The sequence below is a fragment of the Pinus tabuliformis genome, chromosome 6, assembly GCF_031772625.1.
Source record: "Pinus tabuliformis cultivar Carrire ecotype Pingquan chromosome 6, CPIR1, whole genome shotgun sequence".
Taxonomy (NCBI): domain Eukaryota; kingdom Viridiplantae; phylum Streptophyta; class Pinopsida; order Pinales; family Pinaceae; genus Pinus; species Pinus tabuliformis.
Genome location: NC_142292.1, coordinates 1,346,670,292 through 1,346,691,109, shown reverse-complemented (window position 1 = coordinate 1,346,691,109; position 20,818 = coordinate 1,346,670,292). Strand labels below are relative to the sequence as shown.

The 20,818-nt window shown below is 40.1% G+C and overlaps 2 protein-coding genes and 1 pseudogene across 2 annotated transcripts; all 3 read left to right on the top strand.

Moving 5' to 3' along the window:
- The first annotated feature begins 2,412 nt into the window (after positions 1 to 2,412).
- Positions 2,413 to 2,985, top strand: LOC149263612 (uncharacterized). Its single transcript, XM_089389386.1, has one exon. The coding sequence runs from the start codon at positions 2,413 to 2,415 to the stop codon at positions 2,983 to 2,985; it is 573 nt and encodes a 190-aa protein (XP_089245512.1).
- Positions 2,986 to 3,234: 249 nt separating this feature from the next.
- Positions 3,235 to 6,624, top strand: LOC149263611 (uncharacterized). Its single transcript, XM_089389380.1, has one exon. The coding sequence runs from the start codon at positions 3,235 to 3,237 to the stop codon at positions 6,622 to 6,624; it is 3,390 nt and encodes a 1,129-aa protein (XP_089245506.1).
- Positions 6,625 to 19,041: 12,417 nt separating this feature from the next.
- On the top strand, positions 19,042 to 20,469 carry LOC149263610 (aspartic proteinase nepenthesin-2 pseudogene; annotated as a pseudogene).
- Positions 20,470 to 20,818: the final 349 nt, after the last annotated feature.

Sequence of the window (20,818 nt, the reverse complement as noted above, 5' to 3'; positions counted from 1 at the left end):
TAGCATATCCTTTCCGGCAGCCTGTGTTCTTGCCTCTCTTGGTTGTAACTTCTTATTGTACCATTCTTCCTTTTAATAGAATTAGTCTTTACTGAGAAAAAAAAGCGTTATTAAGTAAAAATAAACTATATCTTTTTCCAAAAAAAATCTTTTAATATAACATAAAACATAAATTTTATCACTTCACCTCTGGCCTTCATGACTCTAAAATTTATGTTTGAATTAGAAACGTAATCATTCTTCAGTCTATAAAATGTATGTTTGAATTAGAAACGTATTGAATAGATATAGAATCTATTCTACTAATATATATGTTTGACACTCTAACCTGCATGTTTAGAAAATTCCGTTTAATATTATATATAAAAATAAACTAATTTTTATTTTATTTTATTTTATTTTTAAATAAAACATAATATTAATTTATTCCAATAATATTTTTAATCAAGTATAAATTTTATCACTGTACCTATAGTTTCCATAGTTTCCATGTCTATAAAATTTATATTTAAATTAGAAATCTATGCAATCTTCATGTCTATAAAATAAATGTTTGAATTAAAAACATATTGAATAGATACAAACACGGGGAGGGATGGGAGCTAACACGGATTCGAACACAGGTGGATGGTAGGGTTTCGAAATCGCAGGAAAATTGCAGCGAACGGGAGGTTTGTCGGTGAATAGGGGAAGCAGCGGCCCCAGGAGATTCTGACCAGGTACTGTCGCTGATTTCAGGAAAATTATAAGAGAATTAGGGGTTTGGGAGGACTGAAAGAATTAATGGGGGAAAGAGAGGGGAGGGGAGAGATCCCCTCCTATAAGGCCGCCATGGCAGGAAGTTCAGGGAATGAAACAGGGCAAGGGGGAGTACGACAAATTAGCAGGGAAACACCAGTGTTGGGGAACAAATGGCAAGCCAGGTTGGTAAATAGATGCCTTCCTAGGGCACAGAAAAAGCCACGGTATGTGATTCCAAATAACAAGCTGGAAAATTATCGATGCTATATGCGAGACCATGCATTAATTTGTAAGTTTATAGGATACTGGCCATCTGAAAGGGACCTCACGAGATGGATTCAACAACGATGGCGACCAAGAGGGCATATTGATCTCAAATTGGGGGCGAAGGGTTTTTTCACAGTTATCTTTGCCAATTTAGAGGATAAGGAAAGGGTTTTTGAGGAGGGGCCACACTTTATGAATAATGCGGGTTTTTTCACACGATATTGGGAAGATAGATACAACCCTGATGAGGAGAAAATCATGGCAAATCCGATTTGGGTCAGATTATTTGGGTTACCGGATGAATTTTGGGATCCTGAGATTTTGGAAGGTATTGGAAACTCGATTGGAACTTTCGTAAAGGTAGCGGAATCGACGAAAAGAGGGAAATATAATTCTTATGCAAGGATCTGTGTATACATGAATATATCAGAACCTTTACCGGAATCAATTGAGCTCGAATATCAGGATGAGGTATGGCAGCAGCCTATAGACTACGAACATATACCTTTCAGATGCCGACGATGTCATGTATACGGACATCTCGCACAGGATTGCCCACAAATTCGATCTGTGGAAGCAGACAGACCAGTGGAAGCAGATAAGGACAATACGGGAGAAATACGGGTAGACAAAGGTAAAGATATGGGAGGGGAAGCCAATGATTTCCAGGAAGTACAGCGGAGGAGGAAATCGACTCCTGGCCCATCAAAGCCTACATCTAAGGAAACAAATACCAAACTTGAGAGTCAAAACAAGTTTAAAATTCTTCAAGAGAAGGAAGAAGAATCTGAGGGAGGGAAAAAGGAACATGAGATTACTGGAACAGCCCCAATGGAAATCATTAAGGATGGAAAAAGAAAGAGCAGGAGTCCCAGTAGAGAACCCGAAGAGGAGGCGGAGATAAGATTAGGTACTCCTGAAGAACAATCAATAATAAGTATGGAAAACACAAAAGAAACGGGGTCGGAGGAAGAGAAAATATTGAAGAAATTACTCAATGAGTGGAAGAAACTGGATGAGAGATTCATCCCCGAAAAAGAGAAGCAGTTATATAAGGAAACCTTTCAACGGTATAAGGAGAAGAAGGTAGGCTTAATAGAAAACAGGTCAGATCAAACAGGAAATCAGGAATCCCAAAACCTGGAAGGGGAAGGACATGGCAAAGGTGGAAGGAAAAAAGGGAGAAGAACATTAAATGAATCAATTCAAGCAGTGGGTGAGACTCTAGTGAATTCCGGAAGGGTAATACCTCTGTCTGAGGTATTCTTACAAACACCTAAAAAGTTATAAATGATCGTGTTAAGTTGGAATATTAGGGGGTTAAATAGTAAAGGGAAACAAAGGTATTTGCAGGAAAGAGTGAAGAGAGATAAACCAAGCATTTTGGTAATTCAGGAAACGAAAATGGAGAGCCAGCAGCTGGCAGCAACTATAAACAATTTGAAAATCGGCTATGAGGTCATGGCCCTGGATGCAGTAGCAACAGCAGGGGGTTTGGCTATCTTGTGGAACCCGGAAGAGGTAATTTTTGATCATTGGTTTAGTTTGCCTAGAATCCTTTCAGGAGTATTTCGATTAGTGGGGATGGGGGAAAGAATATTGTTCACAGGTGTATATGGACCCCATAGTTATAGGGAAAGGAAAGATTTTTTGAAAAATATCCACACCATGAGAAGTTTCATCCCGCATACACCATGGATAATTGGAGGGGATTTTAATATGATAAGGAATTTAGGAGAAAAGCGAGGGGGAGTAAGGAGGGGGGATCAGAATATGGAAGAATTCAATGACATGATTAGGGACTTGAGATTGGTGGACATCCATACAACGAATGGGGTTCATACCTGGAACAATCGCCAGGGGGGACAGAATCAAATTGCTTCGAGACTTGATAGATTCCTGTTGTCAGAGCAAATTTTGAACCGAGATGTGTTTATTGAAGCTAAAATCCTTCCATGTCTTGGGTATGATCACTAGCCCATAATATTGGATATTGATATTAAGCAGGTGAAAGGGAGGAAGCCCTTCCGATTTGAATCTTTTTGGCTAAGAGATCCACAATTCATAAAGAAAGTAGAGGATTGGTGGAATCAGAGCAATTTCAGGGGTAACGGGAAGATGCATACTATACAATTGAAGCTCAAGGAACTTAAAAAGAAAATAAAAGAATGGAATAGGAAAGATTTTGGGAATATTTTTGAGGCAAAGCTGAAATTAGAAGGAGAGATGGAGGACCTCCAACAAAAAATTATCATTGAAGGTAGGGATGAAGAAAAGAGTAGGGAGGAAGGCAGAATTATAAGCCAGTTGGAAGAGAGAAGGAAACAGGAGGAGATTTTGTGGAGGCAAAAATCACGGATAAGATGGTTAAGGGAAGGAGAAAGGAATACTAAATTCTTTCATCAGGCTATGATTCAACGTAGGCAGCGAAACAGAATTTTTTCAATCAAAAATGCTGAGGGGGAAAGAGTACTTGAACAGAAGGATATAGAGAAGACCTTGGTGGATTATTTTAAAGGGATATTATCAGAAAACCAAAGGGACCGAGGAGAAGCTATTAATACTATCTGTAGGGAGATACCACGAATAGTAACTGAGGAACAAAATAAATCATTAATGAGGGCAGTAACCTTGGAAGAATTAGGTGAAGTAGTGATGAGCATAAGTACAAATAAAGCTCCAGGTCCGGATGGGTATACAGTGGAATTCTTCCAGGCTAGTTGGCATTTTATGGGAAATGAGATACTGGAGGCGGTGGAAGAATCACGATTACGACAGCGAATATGGCCTGGAATAAACTCGACTTTTCTGACCTTGATTCCTAAAAGCAATACCTCAGAGGAACCACAGGGCTTTAGACCCATAGCATTGTGTAATGTTATTTATAAGATAATATCCACTCTCATAGTGAAGCGGCTGAAACCTCTATTACCCAATCTAATAGCACCTGAACAGACTGGCTTTGTGGAAGGCCAACAAATATTGGATGGTATCGTGGTATCTCAGGAGGTAATACATTCTTTGAAGTTGAGAAAACAGAAAGGGACGTTAATGAAATTGGATTTGTCTAAGGCATACGATCGGCTGAATTGGGAATATCTCAGAGCGGTTTTGCAAGCTTTTGGTTTTGAGAGCAGATGGATAGCTTGGATTGTCAGCATGATATCCACCCCGAATTTTTCAATCTTGGTGAATGGTATTCCTACAGATACGTTTAACGCCACTAGGGGTATTTGGCAGGGGGATCCAATTTCCCCGTTTTTATTCATCTTGGCTATGGAAGGATTAAGTCGAAAACTTAAAAAAGAAGTCAGCGAAGGGCGAATCAAAGGAATCAGGCTATGGGGGAACAATTTGATTATCACGCATCAACAGTTTGTTGATGATTTAATGCTCTTCGGTGAAGCATCATTGAGGGAGGTCCGATGTTTCAAGAAGGTATTAGAAGTCTTCAGGAGCGCATCAGGTATGGAGATTAATAACGATAAATCTTGTACATTTATTTTTAATTCACCTGAGGCTGTCAAAGCTCATTTAACTCGAGTTCTAGGTTTCAGACAGGGGGAATTACCCACTAAGTATCTGGGCATTCAACTAGATATAAACCCTAATCGTATAAAGAACTGGCAGAGTCTATTGGAAAAGCTAAGAAAACGACTAGCAAATTGGTCGTTCAGACTATTGAATATAGCCAGCAAAATTGTTCTGTTGAAATCGGTTTTATCATCCATTCCAATATATTCCTTATCACTTATGGCTGCTCCAAAAGGGATCTTTTCCAAAATGAGAGAAATAATGGGCAAATTTCTCTGGGGGGGTCCTAAACAGCAGAAGAAATGGACTTTGGTCTCGTGGAAGAATGTAATAAAACGGAAAGAGGAAGGGGGCCTTGGAGTAAGAGATCCTGAAATTGTCAATAAGGTTTTAGGGGCGAAATTATGGTGGCGCTGGGTACAGGGGGGTACAGATGTATGGAAAAACATATGGAATCAGAAATATGGAATGCCTGATTCAACTGAAGGGCGTATACGAATTGACGAAGTTCCAAGGGGATCACAAATGTGGGAGCTAGCTAGTAGTAATCGGGAGATCGTTAGGAATCTTGCCTTCTGGGAAATCTGTGATGGAAGATTAGCATGGTTTTGGGAGGAAGGGTGGCAACAACGGGATCATATGAATCACATCCCAACTCTTCATATAGTCCAACAAAGAGCGCAAAGAGCAGGATTGCAGTATGTACGGGATTATTGGAAGAATGAAACAGAGAATGACATATGGAGAGTCTGGAAAAGACCAGAGGAATTGGATGAAACTATAAGTCAAGAGGTTGGCCAGGTGTATACTAAGGAATTAGACTCGAGAAAAATTAAAATTAGAGATGGAAAGGATATTCTTAGATGGGGCAAAGCGATGAAGGGTCTGTTTACAGTCAAAGAAGCATATTACTGGGCAACAAGGGAGGAAAGAGAGGAGGATCCAGTGGAATGGAAAAAGATTTGGGAAGGTAAGTGGTGGCCAAAAGTAACATATTTTGTTTGGCTGGTGTGTAGAGGGAGGATCCTGACATGGGATAATATTCAGAAGAGAGGTATGTATGGACCGTCAAGATGCTATCTTTGTAGTAAGGAAATTGAAACTCAGGAGCATTTACTGAACAAGTGTCTATTTATTCGAGGATTGTGGGAAGAGATCAGGATACTATTTGGTAAAACAAACAGGGATCCAGATAACCACAGGGACACTTTGCTTCAATGGGGAAAGGGGAATTTTCAAAGCAATGTTGTAAGAAGGATATGGACTCTGGCAGTGGGATTTACAGTTTGGGAAACTTGGAAAGAGCGCAATCGAAGAATCTTTCAAGATAAAAGGAGTCAGGAATCGAGAATTTGGGAGGTAATATGTAGATCGATCAAAGAAACAATGTTGTCTAAAGTTTGGGATGAACAAGATTGGAAGTTGAATCCGGAGGAACAGCAAATAGTTTCGAAACTAAATATGGATATAACAATGATTTACCCGAATATAAAGAAGAGACCCATAGGTGGAGTGCAGAGCCCCAATCATTTTAGTTTGCCAGGAGAGCGAAGGATTAAATTAAGTTTCGATGGGGCCTCGAAGGGTAACCCCGGACAAGCAGGTCTGGGAGGCATATTTAGAGATAGCAGCGGGTCTACACGATGGATATATGCTGAATTTGGGGGAGAAATGACGAATAACGAGGCGGAACTGTGGGCAGTTTACCAGGGACTCCGTATAGTGGTTAGAAACGGTTATCTGAATCTTGAAATTGACGGAGATTCCCGGATTACGGTAGAAATGTTGAGAAAACTAAGGGATGGCAAGCACTGGGATCATGTTGCGAGGAGTTGGCGGACAGCAGGGATAATACAGGACATTGAAGGACAGCTGCGAAGGATCGACTATACGATTATTAACCACGTATTGCAAAATGGTAACCGGGCAGCAGACTTATTGGCTAATTGGGGAAGTGGAGGCGCGGACAGGAGAATCGACGGTAGTTGGAGGTTGGTAAAAGATGATCCGAGGTGGATCGAGTTAAACAATATATTAACCCGGGATTTAAATGAAGTGAATGCACAAGCAGGGAACGTATAATCACCTCAGGATCATGGTAAGGAGGGATAAACGTACAATAAATCATGATGGTGTAGAGTGTTTGCAGGCTCGCGCGTATGATTTTAATGTTCAGGAGGGTAGGAGTAATCAAACCAAGGACCGATTGCTCATTCCAAGAAGGAAAGGGGACAGGGTACCGAGGACGAGAGGTCATTCTGTCAGAGTGATGGTGATCGATCCCAATTATGATAACACAAATGGATTGCGGATTAATGACGAGGCCGTGACGCAAGGAAGCTTCAAGAAACTAAGGTGGCCGAGCAACAATACATTAAGCTCTGCATGCATTCGAATAAATCGAAGTTGGAAATTAATCGTGAACCATAGCAAGGTGAAGAGAAGTGATAGGATTTTGGAGCAGACGGGGGTAGAAGAAATGGCAGAGGGTCAAGACAGAGATGTTGGGCGATGGACGAGAAGTAAGGAGGCCAGTCGAGAGTTGAAAGGTAAGCGCCAAGTCGAGGAGACCATGAAGAAGATGCTGCTGAATATCTCAGATGATTCAGAGACTGATTTTGATATACGGGATTATCTTTTGGAGGAGGAACCCCGACGAGTACAAGCAAGTAAAGATGGTAGGGGAAAGGGGCAGAGGGATGAGGACGAGGACCGGGAAGCAGATGAGGAGTATGAGGAAGCGGGCGAGCAACCGGCGGGTGGCCGACGAGGGAGGAGACATGGAACGCGAGGGCAGAAGAAGGATTATGTCAGCCAGCGAGGCAGAGGGGGTTCGAGCGGACGAGGAGGAAGAGTGGGTAGGAATGAAAGAGCAGAGTTTGAAGAAGGGACTGCGAGTGAGGCCAGGGGTAGGAAAAGAGGTAAAAGAGATATGAGGAAGAAATTGCAGGAGGCAGAAGAGGCTTATCATCAAAACACCAACCCGAATATTCGAAGAATCATTGAGCATTTGGAAGATGAAGCTATGCAGGAACATTCAGAGCCAGAAATGGAAGATTGGGAGCAGTATTTTCCTGACCCAGGACATACAAGAGGGAGGATGTCATTATATAAACAATCTTTGCATGTCTATTGGGGCATGAAGAGATTATTAGCTAAAGCACTCGAGCAGGTAGCCATGGAAATGGTAGAACTGGCTCAAGGTATCCCTATCATGAAAAAGGAGCTGAAAAATATCCAAGTCACTTTACTGATGCAAGAGAGGAAGATGGATGAGATTATGAAGTTACTTCAAGCAAGCGGTGTGGGAGTCAAGACTGAGAACGAGGCCAATCTGGAGACAAGGACTCAGTAGAAGATGAAGCTGCTGCAAGGAGGTTTTTTGCTTTCAGTTTTGTTTAGATATACTAGTTACTGATGACTCACATGAAACTTAGTTTGAATGTAGTACGATTAGATGGATATATAGCATGGACAGAAAGACTGGTGGTATTCTATTTTTGGATGGCTGTTAAAAATTTCAGGTGGTCAAGAAACCCGGTTTCCCTTCGGGGCGGGTTGAGACTTGCCCATGTATGTATGGTTCTTTTTTTACAGTAATAGAAATGCAGTATCTCGCCTTAGCTTACAAAAAAAAAAAAATAGATACAAAAATTATTTATATAAAAAAAATTATAATAAATTTTGTTTTTATTTTAATATTATAAAGTGTAATTTTAATTTTTGTTAAGATAGCCTGAGTCTTAACATAGGTACATATCTATTATAACATGTTTCATGATCATGTTACTCTCAAAGAGAATTGAACTTAGATGAGGGAAATAATAACCATTATGCTTAACAATTAAGAATCACCATAATTGACATGTTTATATTCTCCTATTAAATAAATAATAGTCAATATAATATACATATATTTCATAATTATAATATATTTAAATGTTGTTAATTTATTAGATATTTAATTACCTAATATGCTAACACAACTACATTAATACATGTCATTGATATAAGCTTCAATAGATATAAATTTAATATTAATATTAATACTGATATTAGTAAACATATAAATATAATAACAACATAATAACAATAATAATTATATTATAAAATATTATTATCATTAAATTATAAATATGATAATAATTATAGCAATTATAATGACAATTTATAATAATGATATCAAGGTATTAATATTATAAACATAAGTCATTATTAATATTTTAAACCCAAGGGGTTAATAAACCCAAGGAATCTATATTATAAATGCAATGGATTATAAACCCAAGGGATTAATATTAAACCCTATGATTAATATTATAGACTTTGTCAATAATATTATACCCTAGGAATATGAACCCTTAGATTATTAAACCCAAGGGATTGATATTCTAAACCCAAGACACCAATAAACCCAAGGAATTAATATTAAAAATCTAAGAGAATAATATTAAACCCTAGGGATTAGTATTGTAAACCCAAGGTAGATAATCCTATTGACGGTGCTCGACCCGCCAACATTCAGGGGATCTCCATGGTATGAAGTCTCAACTAGACCTCACACCGTTTGGTATAGGAGTCTCATCCAGTATGATGGCCTGGTTGCCATTATCTTGAAGGATTTCCTTAGCTCTTGCTTGTGAGCACATGAGAGTGGTTTGCCTTTTCTTTGAACAATGAGGTTCGCGTGCCTGGTGAGTGCTTAGTGTTACTTGTGTCAAGGTTCTTTCACTGCATAGGGAGAGGTTGGAAGTGAGTCTCAAGTCGAAAGGGAATAGTCCCAACTCTGTCAAAGACACATAACACAACAGGAAAAGCGTAGCTTCCAGCAAAGTAGTCCACATAGATGTGACAATCACAAACACACAATAAACAGATAGCACGTACAACACCCAAAAGAATAGTCCACACGACTGCGACAGTCATTATAACAAGTTTCGAGAAAGGTTTTGTCAAGTGTCTGGCGGGATAGCCCACATGGGCAAGATAGTGTTAACAACTTATACAACACATTTTTGTAAGCATCTATATTAGAACAACCGAAATAGTTCAACTATTTTAATACAGGTTAAAGAAACACGCATTACAAGTGTCCAAAGAATAGTCTTACAAACAAATACAATACGTGTGAAAACGTGCTGGCCTATTATAAGGCTTCTGAATTAAGCGAAAGTTCCAAGACACATCGGTACACCATTACATCATTAACCCTGATAGCGGGACGTTGGAGCCACTGCTCACTCCTCAAAGAAAAGACTACAGACTCTCAAGGCTATGTGGGAGGAGCCAAGACAAAAGGTCTTTTGCATGTACAAATGAGGGGCATTTATAGCCAAGGGTGAAGCTAGCCCTTGTGAATGTTCAACTTCCCTCATGACTGTTTGAATTACATGACTCATCAACTTTACATGAATCTTCATATTTTCATATGGGTCTCTTGGAATTCCACGTTACATTACATTGATTACAATAATATGGCCCATAATAGTGTTTTGGCCGAGATGACTCATGAGATGACTCAACACAATAGATTTGGTATCTTCATGCTGGTGGTGGTGTCCATGTCGAGTTACAGTGCTACTAAGTGACGAATGTGCTCTTGGTGTATCATAACTTCACCTCTGCATGGCAAGGTGTGTGGAGTCTTTGATGGTCTTGATGTTAGCTTGATGTTGCATGTGCATGTCTCTCCTTTGCTTGTACTTGGCATGCTCCATGTGCTCATTCGTTCATGAACAAGTCTTCTTGTATGTGCTCCTTGTTGATCATGTTCTTTGTCGCACCATGTCTCATCCATGTACTTATATCTGCAATAACACATGATGAGACGACATCAAATCCAGAAATATCCTATTCTACCATGATCCATTATTTTTCGCTTTCGAATGCAAGTGACTAGGAGGGAGGACAAGGCTCTAAAAATACACAGAGCAAATTTCAAGTCGAGATGTAGGCTCCGAGAAATGTCCATGAAAATTGCACAGAGGCCACTGGGAGGTTGAGATGGGAAGTCTGGATCAGCAATGACTGTCTACGGGATCTAGCCCGGTTGGAGGGTAGATTTGCGCAATTTTTCTAGGGGGATAGTCGAGGCAATAGGGGGAAAATGGCAGTGAAAACTGCGCAATTTCTCTGGGGAGGCTAGGAGTAGGCTGCGGGAGGCTGCTAGCCAAAACTGCATCAGGCTGGGAGGCTAGCCTGCAGGACATCTCTGCGTAGTTTCTGGGCTGAGTGGGATGTTGGGAAGCTAGGAGATAGCCCATGAAAACAACACAATTTTCAGGAGGAGCACCAATCCGACTGACACAGTGACTAGCTGAGAAAACTGTGCAAATTTTTAGGGTAGTGCAGTGACAGGTAGTGGGTGTCTGTCCAGCGTGTCTACGCAATTTATTTAGTCAGCAGAAGTGGGCATTTTTGGTAGCTTTTGTGAAATGTTTTGGAGAAGTGAGGTCCGAGGTCACTGCCTAGTTAAACTCTCCGGTTGACCAGCTAGAGACTTGGTGATTTTTCTTGGGGGTAGTGCAGATTGAGATGGATTACTGAGAAAAATCTGCATTGTTCAAGGTGACAGTTAGTCATGTCGACTCCAAGATTGCGCAATGCAGACTACCTTGGAGGCAGCCTCAAGCTCTGCAAAATTCTCGGCAGCAGTACATGTTTACTAAGGGTTGAGACTGCACAGTACAACTTAGCAAAGGTCTGGTTGTTGTGGTTGGTGCGGTCAACATAGCTTCAACAAAATGACTAAGCGTGTGAATGAGTGACTTCGTACATGCATGACCTTATGGACACACACTCAACATGACTTGATGACAAGACACCTTGAACCATCAAGACAACATGCACTTAGTGTGATTGACCGATGGTGCGAGTGACAAGCGCGACACTTGTGATGGATTGTTGAACGACCACAATGACACTTACGCGACATTACATACAACTTCGTGTGTGAGTGCAACAAATACTTACATAGCGAATACAACTTGTACACATGAAGATGGACTTTGTGCATAGCCATAACATGGCTGCAAGCATGACATTGTGACCAACATGCTAAAGGATGTCTGTGAGGAGGGTAAAAAGACTCAAGATGAGCTCACGTGATGAGCCTAGGTGTTTGCAAACATCAAGGAAAAAACCAAGGAAGGCTATGAAATTGGATGCATGCCAAAATTTTGGAGGGTGTTGAGGCCGCTACAACACTTGGCGACACACTGGTTGAATTCCAGCTTCTCTGTTTTGGTCCATTGACAGCACATGGCCTTTTTCTTTTAGGGAGTATTGAATCGGCATGCGGGTTACTTCGGCTTCCCCACTTACCCCATGGATAGACATGGTTCACCTTTCGCCAACTCAGTCAAACACAACAAGAAGTTTTAGCTTGATCACAATGTTTCGAAATTGGGAAGGGTAGTTTGGTTCGCGAGTTAAAAATTTTCAGAGTATATTTTTTCATCTCTAGTGTTGCTCCACTGCCAGCAGGCCTGAAGATTACCCCGACGAGTCACACAGGAACACACGCATTTCTCCACTGCCAGAGAGCTTGGTCAGGACCCCAGTGGAGTTCACCTCTCTGCGCAAGAAGCATTTCTCTTCTTTCGCCTTTGTATTATTTATTTTTATTTTATTTTATTTATTTATTTATTTTTATTTTTTTCAGAAGACTGTGCATATGCACTTATTTATTCTTGGGGCGGAAGAGGGATCCCAACTTATTGAGAGAAGAAGAGGTCATTCCTTCAGAGAAGCATGTAAGACCTCTGACATAAGTTTTCTTGTTTAGATTTACCCTTCTTCGTTTCTACTAGTTGGATGAGCTTGAACACACAAAGCAGAAGGTTGAGTATAGGAATGGAGTTTCCCAGTGTAGGCACAGGTTCATGGTTGGACCCAAGCTTACCTTGTAGATAGCTCATATTTTCCATCAAGATTTCATCGATTGAAGATTATAACCAAGCATAGAGAAGACGGACGCAGGACTGGCCAAGTGTTGCAGTGTCACAAGACTCTTTAGATCTCAGCCACATACTCGTTCAAAAGCCAGAACTCAGTAGAGGGAAAAAATTATTTACAAAACCAAAAATAGCACGATACTAAGAAAACAAAAAAAACTAAACACAAATAGTAAGCAAAGTGATAAAAACAACAAGCAGTAAACAGACTATGTACATGGCACAGGGCGCGGCACGACCCACTGAAAATAGAGTTTGAGATCTTGTTCATTGACAGGGAGGTTTTCAACCCTCTCTTCAAGTGATTGCAGACGGTACTTGTGTGGGCCAAGCTTCTCTTGAACTAGTATCAGACTATCAGGTTCTGCTATCGGAACCTCATGGTATCCCAAAAGACCATTAAGAAAAGACAACATTCATGCTCTAGATACCTAGTGTAACATAGGTTCTGACAACGACACGAGGTATTTTTTTTTTTTGTTTCGGGAGCGGCTCAAGTTTCGCAAATCAATGCATAAGCAGATTCCCCTGGATTTCTTACGTACATAACTTAAATTAGAAACCCGTGTAAAATAACGAACTCTGTAAGTGATCTGAGCATCCAACAACTTAGTCAATTCTTTTTGTATAAGGGGTTCAAGTGACAAATGTACTTTACTTAGTTTTTGTTGCAGTGGCTTGACTCCTTCTTTGATTTGGATCTTGTGTTGGATTATTTATGTGTTATATGTACTCAGGTCATCAAATGTCCACGCGGACACATCCTGGTATTGTTTGAAAAAGTGAACAAAAACTTCCCACTCCTGCGGTGTACAAAACGAACCGAGACTAACGAAGTTTGGATCGTGGTTTGTTCCTAGATTGATATGTTCGTTCGTCATGGTGGGACTGTGGGTTTTGTTGTTTCTTGACCCTTGAAAGCGGTTCTGCAAGTCATAGATCCTTTTGATAGAATTCACACCCTTGGGGATGAGGTTGCCTTTCTTGTCATTAGTTGCAGCTTGCAGGGACTACTCGTGCTTGTCTTCATCAGTCGTTGCATCTTTGAAGGCATCAACGTTGTCCATGAAGTGAAGTATTTTTTGATCATCATCAAAAGTGTGTACATCAGTTATGTTATTAGGGATATAAGACTTATACAAAATTTCAATAGTAAATCTATCCCTAAGCAGTGACATGCTAGCAGTTGTGCTTGCTAAGGTATTGACAGCTTCATTACACGTTCTTGGCACAACAATGATATTGAATGCTTGGAAGTTAGAGAGTAGTCATCATACCTCTTGAGATGAGGTGATAAATAGTGTATGGTGTTATGTACCTGTCGTATAACAATTTCTGCATCACCTACCACTTTCAGCGCAACAACATTGAGGCTAATGGCTTTTTGCAACCCCAACATGAGTGCTTTGTATTCAGCAATGTTGTTTGTACACTCGACTTCCAAGCGACTCGATATCAAGTGTTTCCTATGCTTCGGGTCAATCAAGACACACCTGACTCGAGAGCCATCCCGTGTCTTTGATCCGTCAAAATACATGGTCCATATCTCATCTGTACATGGATCGTTGAACACGCTTATACTAATGCTACTGCTACTACTACTACTGCTACTAGTGTTACAATGTGTTGTTCAAGTTTCATTTCCATCAATTGGGCAAGGAAGGGGACCCAACTGCGTGTTTAGTGGGGTTGGAGCTCGCTATGCGAGATAACACGCCAGTGTTGTTTCTAAGAGGCAGTTGCCAAACATGAGCGCTATGAAAGCCAATGGTTCGTTCTCACCATTCATGGGAGTGATGTTATGCCTCATGTATCTCTTAGATAACACCAAGATTCAATTGTTTTGGACTTGATACGAAAGCCACAAGTGTCACTACTCTGTAGAAAAGTATCCATTCAACTTGTTAGACCAGTCTCTGTTGAGTAGTAAGCCATACACTTCTAGTATGTCCACAACAACGATGCTTATGCACTGGTGAACTCGGTCATCATGAGATAGTCGGACGATCACATCTTGAAGCTCACCAATGGCTGGTATGCCTGTCTAATCAAGTTGGATGATCTGTGTAAATGTGTTGCTCCATTTCACGTTGATCTTCTTGGAAATGGAGAGTGGCATGACGTTGACTGATGCGCCAGAATCAACCAAACAGTTATGAACATTGCAGCTAAATATTTCGAATGAAAGCAAGAATGGAGGGAAAACAAAGTTTTCTTCTTCCATTTGGAGTGTCTTGAGCATAGTTGTGAGTGAATTGGGTGATGTGCTTGCTCCCTTGTTGGTAGAGGTTCCGCTGTCTATAGATGTTTTCCCCAGTGCATGCAACAGAATATCCCGCTAACTCTGAATCTTAGCCAACTCGAACAAACTGATGTTTGTGTGAGTTTTCTTTGTGTCTTCCACAATGCTGTAGCCAAGAGCGGGTAGACTCATTGAGATTTCCAGGGTCAGACTGGTGTTTATACTGTTAAGTGGAGTGTTCTGCAGTTTGCTGCTCATGGACGTACTCTTGACCGTCACTGTCTTCTTAGGTTTTATTTGTGTTTTCTATTTTGGACCGCTCATGGATCAACCTTCCTCATCAGTTCAATATTTTCTCGCATTTCCTCAAATGTAGGGGGAGCCCTTGAATTTTGAAATTGTATCAACCACTTTACTTTTAGGGCTGCTTCTCATTGTTTTCTTTCTATGCTTCTTATGAGCAATGATACATATTAATTACCTACCTAGTTTTGGGTGCCTCATTAGGTACAACATCTTCGTCAACATTTGTATCTCTCAGCTCGCATTGCATATTGCTCACTACATTCAGCATATGGTTGCATATTAAGTTTGAAACTCATTTCCAATCCGAACAAGACCCTTCCGGGTGATCGTCTCTATGGAACGAACAAAATTCATCATTTGCGCACTATTCTATTTGGAATGCTGAGTTGTAGCTCTACACAGTTTTAGCCGTGAAGTGGTTGCTACCTAATGACATGCTTCCTTTCTATTGTCTAGGTAGCTGGCTACTCGCAAATGTGACGATCATTCATTGTTTCATCTCAGACACCTCAGTTGTCAAGTTATTGACAAGACGAGTAAGGGTTTTAATGTCACTTGCCTCCTTGTCTTTACCCTTTCTCACCGCAGCCTAGGGCTTCGTGCTCACATCTCTAGAGCCCTTCACATGTTCATCATCCTTGATGACTCCAATTCACACCACTCATTCTCTACAATGATTTCCTCTTCACAATTTTCTAGTAATGTTGGTTTCGTAGCTCGCTTGATGAACTATGTAATACTGATTTGCAGGTGGACGTGTAGTAGTCGACAATGATGGAGTCATGAGGTTTCATGTCCACTACAAACTTATTCAATATGCACAAAAATATCTTATTGAAGTCTTTTACCCTTTATTTCGACTCCATCTTCAAACTGCACAACTCTTTGAGCAACATGCTCGGGGTCTTGTCATCGATGGATTTTTCCAAAAATATATGTTTGTACAGAACCCATTTATGGATGGAGTTGATAGGAAGGTTGTGATACCATACTTCTGCATGGCCATCTAAGGTACACAGAAATAATCTGCATCCAACGTCGTCGTGATGCACCTCTGAGTGTCTGCAACTATAGGTAGAATTTGTCTAAGTGATCTTCTGCCTTCACTGTGTTGGCAGGGTCATACTTTGTAAGGGTTCTCTCTGAATGCTTTGGCATCCTGTGCAAAGCACCTGGGAGAGCCAATGGTCCCTGCATCATCCATTCCAAGTTTTGGTCAACCATGTCTTCTTCTTCTTCATCCTCCTCATAGTCTTCAGAATCTGACGGTTCCGACTTTGAGTCTATTGGTTCATCTCCACCTTTGCATCCTCCACTACCTTCCCCTCCGCCTCCTCCACTACCTTCCCCTCCACCTATTGTACCAGAATCTGAACCAAAGATCACGAGGGTGTCTCATTCTCCCTGTTGGAAGACTGGAGGTACCTCTCCATTCTCAACAACTTTTCCATACGTTCCACTATGGAAAGGACTGTTTCTTCCACTGATAATACAACAACTCCTGTGGGAGTGGTCTCTAGCTTTCTTGATGCATATGGAAGATCTTGTATTCCTAGGATCAGTGCAACTTCTTTCTCGAACTGACGGGTGATGGGATGGATAGAGCGGAGGTGCTGATATGAAATTTTGTGTTCACGATTAGGAGGTGAGGAGTAACCAAATTTAGAGTTGTGCGTAGGTGAGAGGGAGTGTGAGTTACTATCTTGACCATATGATTGATGAGTGGGGGTGAGATGACATTCAACCATAAACAACTAGTGGCCCTCCTTTTAGCACCAAAATGTTGACGGTGCTGGACCCTCCAACATTCAAGGGATCTCCCCAGTATGAAGTCCCAACTAGACCTCACACTATTTGGTGTAGGAGTCCCATCTAGTATGATGGCCCGGTTGCCATTATCTTAAAGGTTTGCTTTAGCACTTCTTGTCAGCACATGGGAGAGGTATTCTTTGTCTTCAAACAATGAGGTCCGCATACCCGGTGAGTGCTTAGTGTTACTTGTGTCAAGGTTCTTTCACTGTAGATGGAGAGGGTGGAATTGAGTCTCAAGTCGAAAGGGAATAGTCCCAACTTTGTCAAGGACACACAACACAACAGAACATGCGTAGATTCTGGCAAAGTAGTCCACATGGATTCGGTAGTCACAAACACAAAGTAAATAGATATCACGTACAACGCCCAGTGGAATAGCCCACATGAGTGTGACGACCGTTATAACAAGTTTCAAGAAAGGTTTTGTCGAGTGTTCGACGAGATAACCCACGCGGGCAAGCCAACACTAACAACTTATACAACACATTTTTGTAAGTGTGTGTATTAGAACAACCGAAATAGTTCAATTGTCTTGATAGAGGTTAAAGCAACATGCATTACAAGTGTCCAAAGAATATATTTATTATAATTAAAATAAATATTCCGAACAATAGAAAACTATATAAATAATATTACATTCTAAGCCTAATGAATATCTGAATATCGAGCGTGGGTACGAGTTAGACCTAAGGTTGGGTACAAGTCTGAATATCCATCGGTTGGGGTACCTATGACCACGACGACGAGAAGACAAAAGCAATAAGATTAGTGATGACTCTCTGTATGACCGGAAATAAATTAAAGAAAAGACATACATTTTCAAGTAAATCGTGTTGGAGAAAGAAATTTCTCAAGTGAGCATAACGTGACCACAGTGGCTCTTCACAACAGGGCGTCAATCCAACCCTACACAGAATTACAAGAGCGAACTTAGGTAACAAAAATTAAAAGGAAAAGAGGAGGATAACCTGATAATGGTCAGCAAAGTCATGATATCCATGGTTGCAAACTTCCTGGAAGGGTTCCGAATTACAGAGGTGACGTTGATCGTGGTGATCAATGGAGGGAAACATTTTAATCATCCAAAACTTGCTCGCTCTCATGGCTTCTAGTGAGGACAACGGAGATCACAGGGAAATTTATCTCACGGGCCTTACAACTTAATGATGTATTTCTTTTACCAAATAGGGATGCTAAGTAGACATCTCCAATTTAAAGTTTAAATTTGAAAATGTTCATACTTCTTAATGTTAGGGATTTACTTTATACTGATGTCATATGATTTTATCCTAATAGTGGTTTGTTTAAATAATTATATGGGACCCATATTTTTTAAACAATTATATGAAATACATATTTGTATTAAATACTTTTAATAATTAAGAGATAAATACATATTTAAAACATATTTGTTTGAAATGTTTTTGATAATTAAAAAATAAATACACATTTAAATAAATTTAAATGATGAGATTATTATATAAAATTGAATTGAATTAAAATAACAAATTGTGAGATTATTATATTAAAAATATTGTATAATTAATACATTTTAATTTAATATTTGAAAGTATTTTTATCCCTATTAAATTTAAAACAATATTAAAAATTTCAATATATAGATGGCTATTAAGAACTTTACCGGCCATCTATATATGTTGTTTGGTATTTTGAGTTATAGCGATCTGAATGATAACAAAAAAAATAAAATAATATTAGTGCTGAACGAAAAATAAATAAATAAAAATAAATAAATATTTGGGATGCACGAAAAAATATTAAAGATGAACTATTAAAAAAATTAATATTAGAGTTACGGTAGTCTCACTGTCACTTTTTTAAGATAACAAAAAGTATTTGTGATGCATGTCCCGTTTGCCCTTTCCCTTTGTGTCAGTAATAAAATTTAGGAAAATAAAAAATAGAATTTAAAGCTTTCTCTTCCACATCACTTCAGTGCTAAAAAGTAAAAGTTTGTTTTACTGTAAATCGATTTCCATCTCCAAAATCAGAGAGCAAAGCACCTTACTTAAAGGGACTTGGGGACCTTGTATCCCTAACAGAATAGATAGAGAAAGTGCAGCGCATCCCCTCTGGCAGACTACACCATTCATACATTATTTGGCTACGTCTCAACGTGTTTTACGTTCACTCTGTTGTTGTAGCTGTAGACGTAGACGAAGCATGGCTCCACAATCATCTCCTTCCAGTGCTCCCTGCAAATTCTTTATTTGTTTGTTATTGTTTTTCATGTTACCTAATTTGATGCAATGCAGGCCGCTTGCATATTCCAAGGTTTCAAGGCGGTCTGAGCCGCATAAACGTGCTGAGCATGTTGGGTTGAGAATAGATCTTGTGCATAGAGATTCACAGCTTTCTCCTTTCTTTCCAGGAAATATTACATCCACTGAACGGCTTAAGCAAGCAGTGGGACGCAGTCAAGAAAGGATTGGGACGCTGCATAGATCCATAGTTCCAAAAAGCGCTGGTCAATTTGCTCATAAAACTAAACAAATGGAAGCTCCAATAAGTAGAGGACGTGGAGAATTTTTTATGACGGTAGGAATTGGTGAGCCATCTTTACCATATGTTGGAATTGTAGACACAGGAAGTGACTTGATATGGACACAGTGCTTGCCCTGCAATTCTTGCTATAATCAATCCTACCCAATCTATGATCCTTCAGCCTCCTCCACTTACAAGGCCATCACATGCGAAAGCTCTGAGTGCCAGCCAAACGTGGACTTTTTTTGTGCTCATGAACAGTGCCATTACTTGTATGAGTATGCTGATCGCTCCTCCACCGCAGGGATCCTTTCATACGAGACATTTACCTTTCCTGGTTCTCAGTCAATTGTTCAGCAGATTGTATTTGGGTGCGGCCAAGACAATGACGGGGACTCGGGACTAGGAGGTGGAGTAATCGGGTTGGGACGAGGTTCACTATCTTTAATTTCACAGCTTGGTAATTCATTAGGTGCTAATAAGTTTTCTTACTGTCTCATGCCTTTTACCGATTCTCCTTCCAAAGTCAGCCCTTTGTTTATAGGTGACAATGCTACCTTGAATACCACAGCTGCCGCTGTCAGTTCAACTCCTTTTGTTCAAAACAGAGCGCAATCAACTTTCTATTACCTTTCGTTGCGAGGAATTAGCGTTGGAGGTGCATTATTATTGGATATCCCTGCTGCTACTTTTGATATTCAAGAATATGGTAGTGGCGGATTTATGATAGACTCTGGAACCACTCTCACATATTTGTATGAAGATGCGTATCATGTTTTGAAGAAAGCCTTGATTTCTTCCATCAACCTCTCACGAGTCGATGGGTCGCGAGTTGGACTGGACCTCTGTTACAGCCAGCAATCTCATGCCGCCTCTTCCCTTTCAAATTTTCCGACTATAACTTTCCACTTCAAGGGAGCCGATTATGATTTGCCGCCACAAAGCTACATGTACGCTGATACTAATGGTGGCATTATGTGCCTGGCAATGTTACCCAGTTCAGACATGTCAGTATTAGGCAATTATCAACAGCAGAACTACCATATTCTCTATGACAATGCCAACAACGCGCTGTCTTTTGCACCCACAGTTTGTGATGCCTTGTAAGCAAAGCACATGGATATCATGTCTTTTCTCCTTTACATTCTACACTTGAATATTTTTTGGATGATCAAACTCTGTTCCTGCTACTGTTTGATCCAAAAAACTTGTCATACAAATTTGAGTCTTCTCCTAGAGTTTGTTTCCTTTCTGCAGGTAGATTATAAGCAATATATGTAAACAGTTTTTTCAAGACCATATGCAATACATGCAAACAGTTTTTTTCAAGACTATATGCAATACATGTAAACAGTTTTTTTCAAGACTATATGCAATACATGTAAACAAGGTTGTTCTTTCTCTGATTTCGATTTCATTGAACCCTGGACTGTGTCTGGAATATTGATAATCTCAT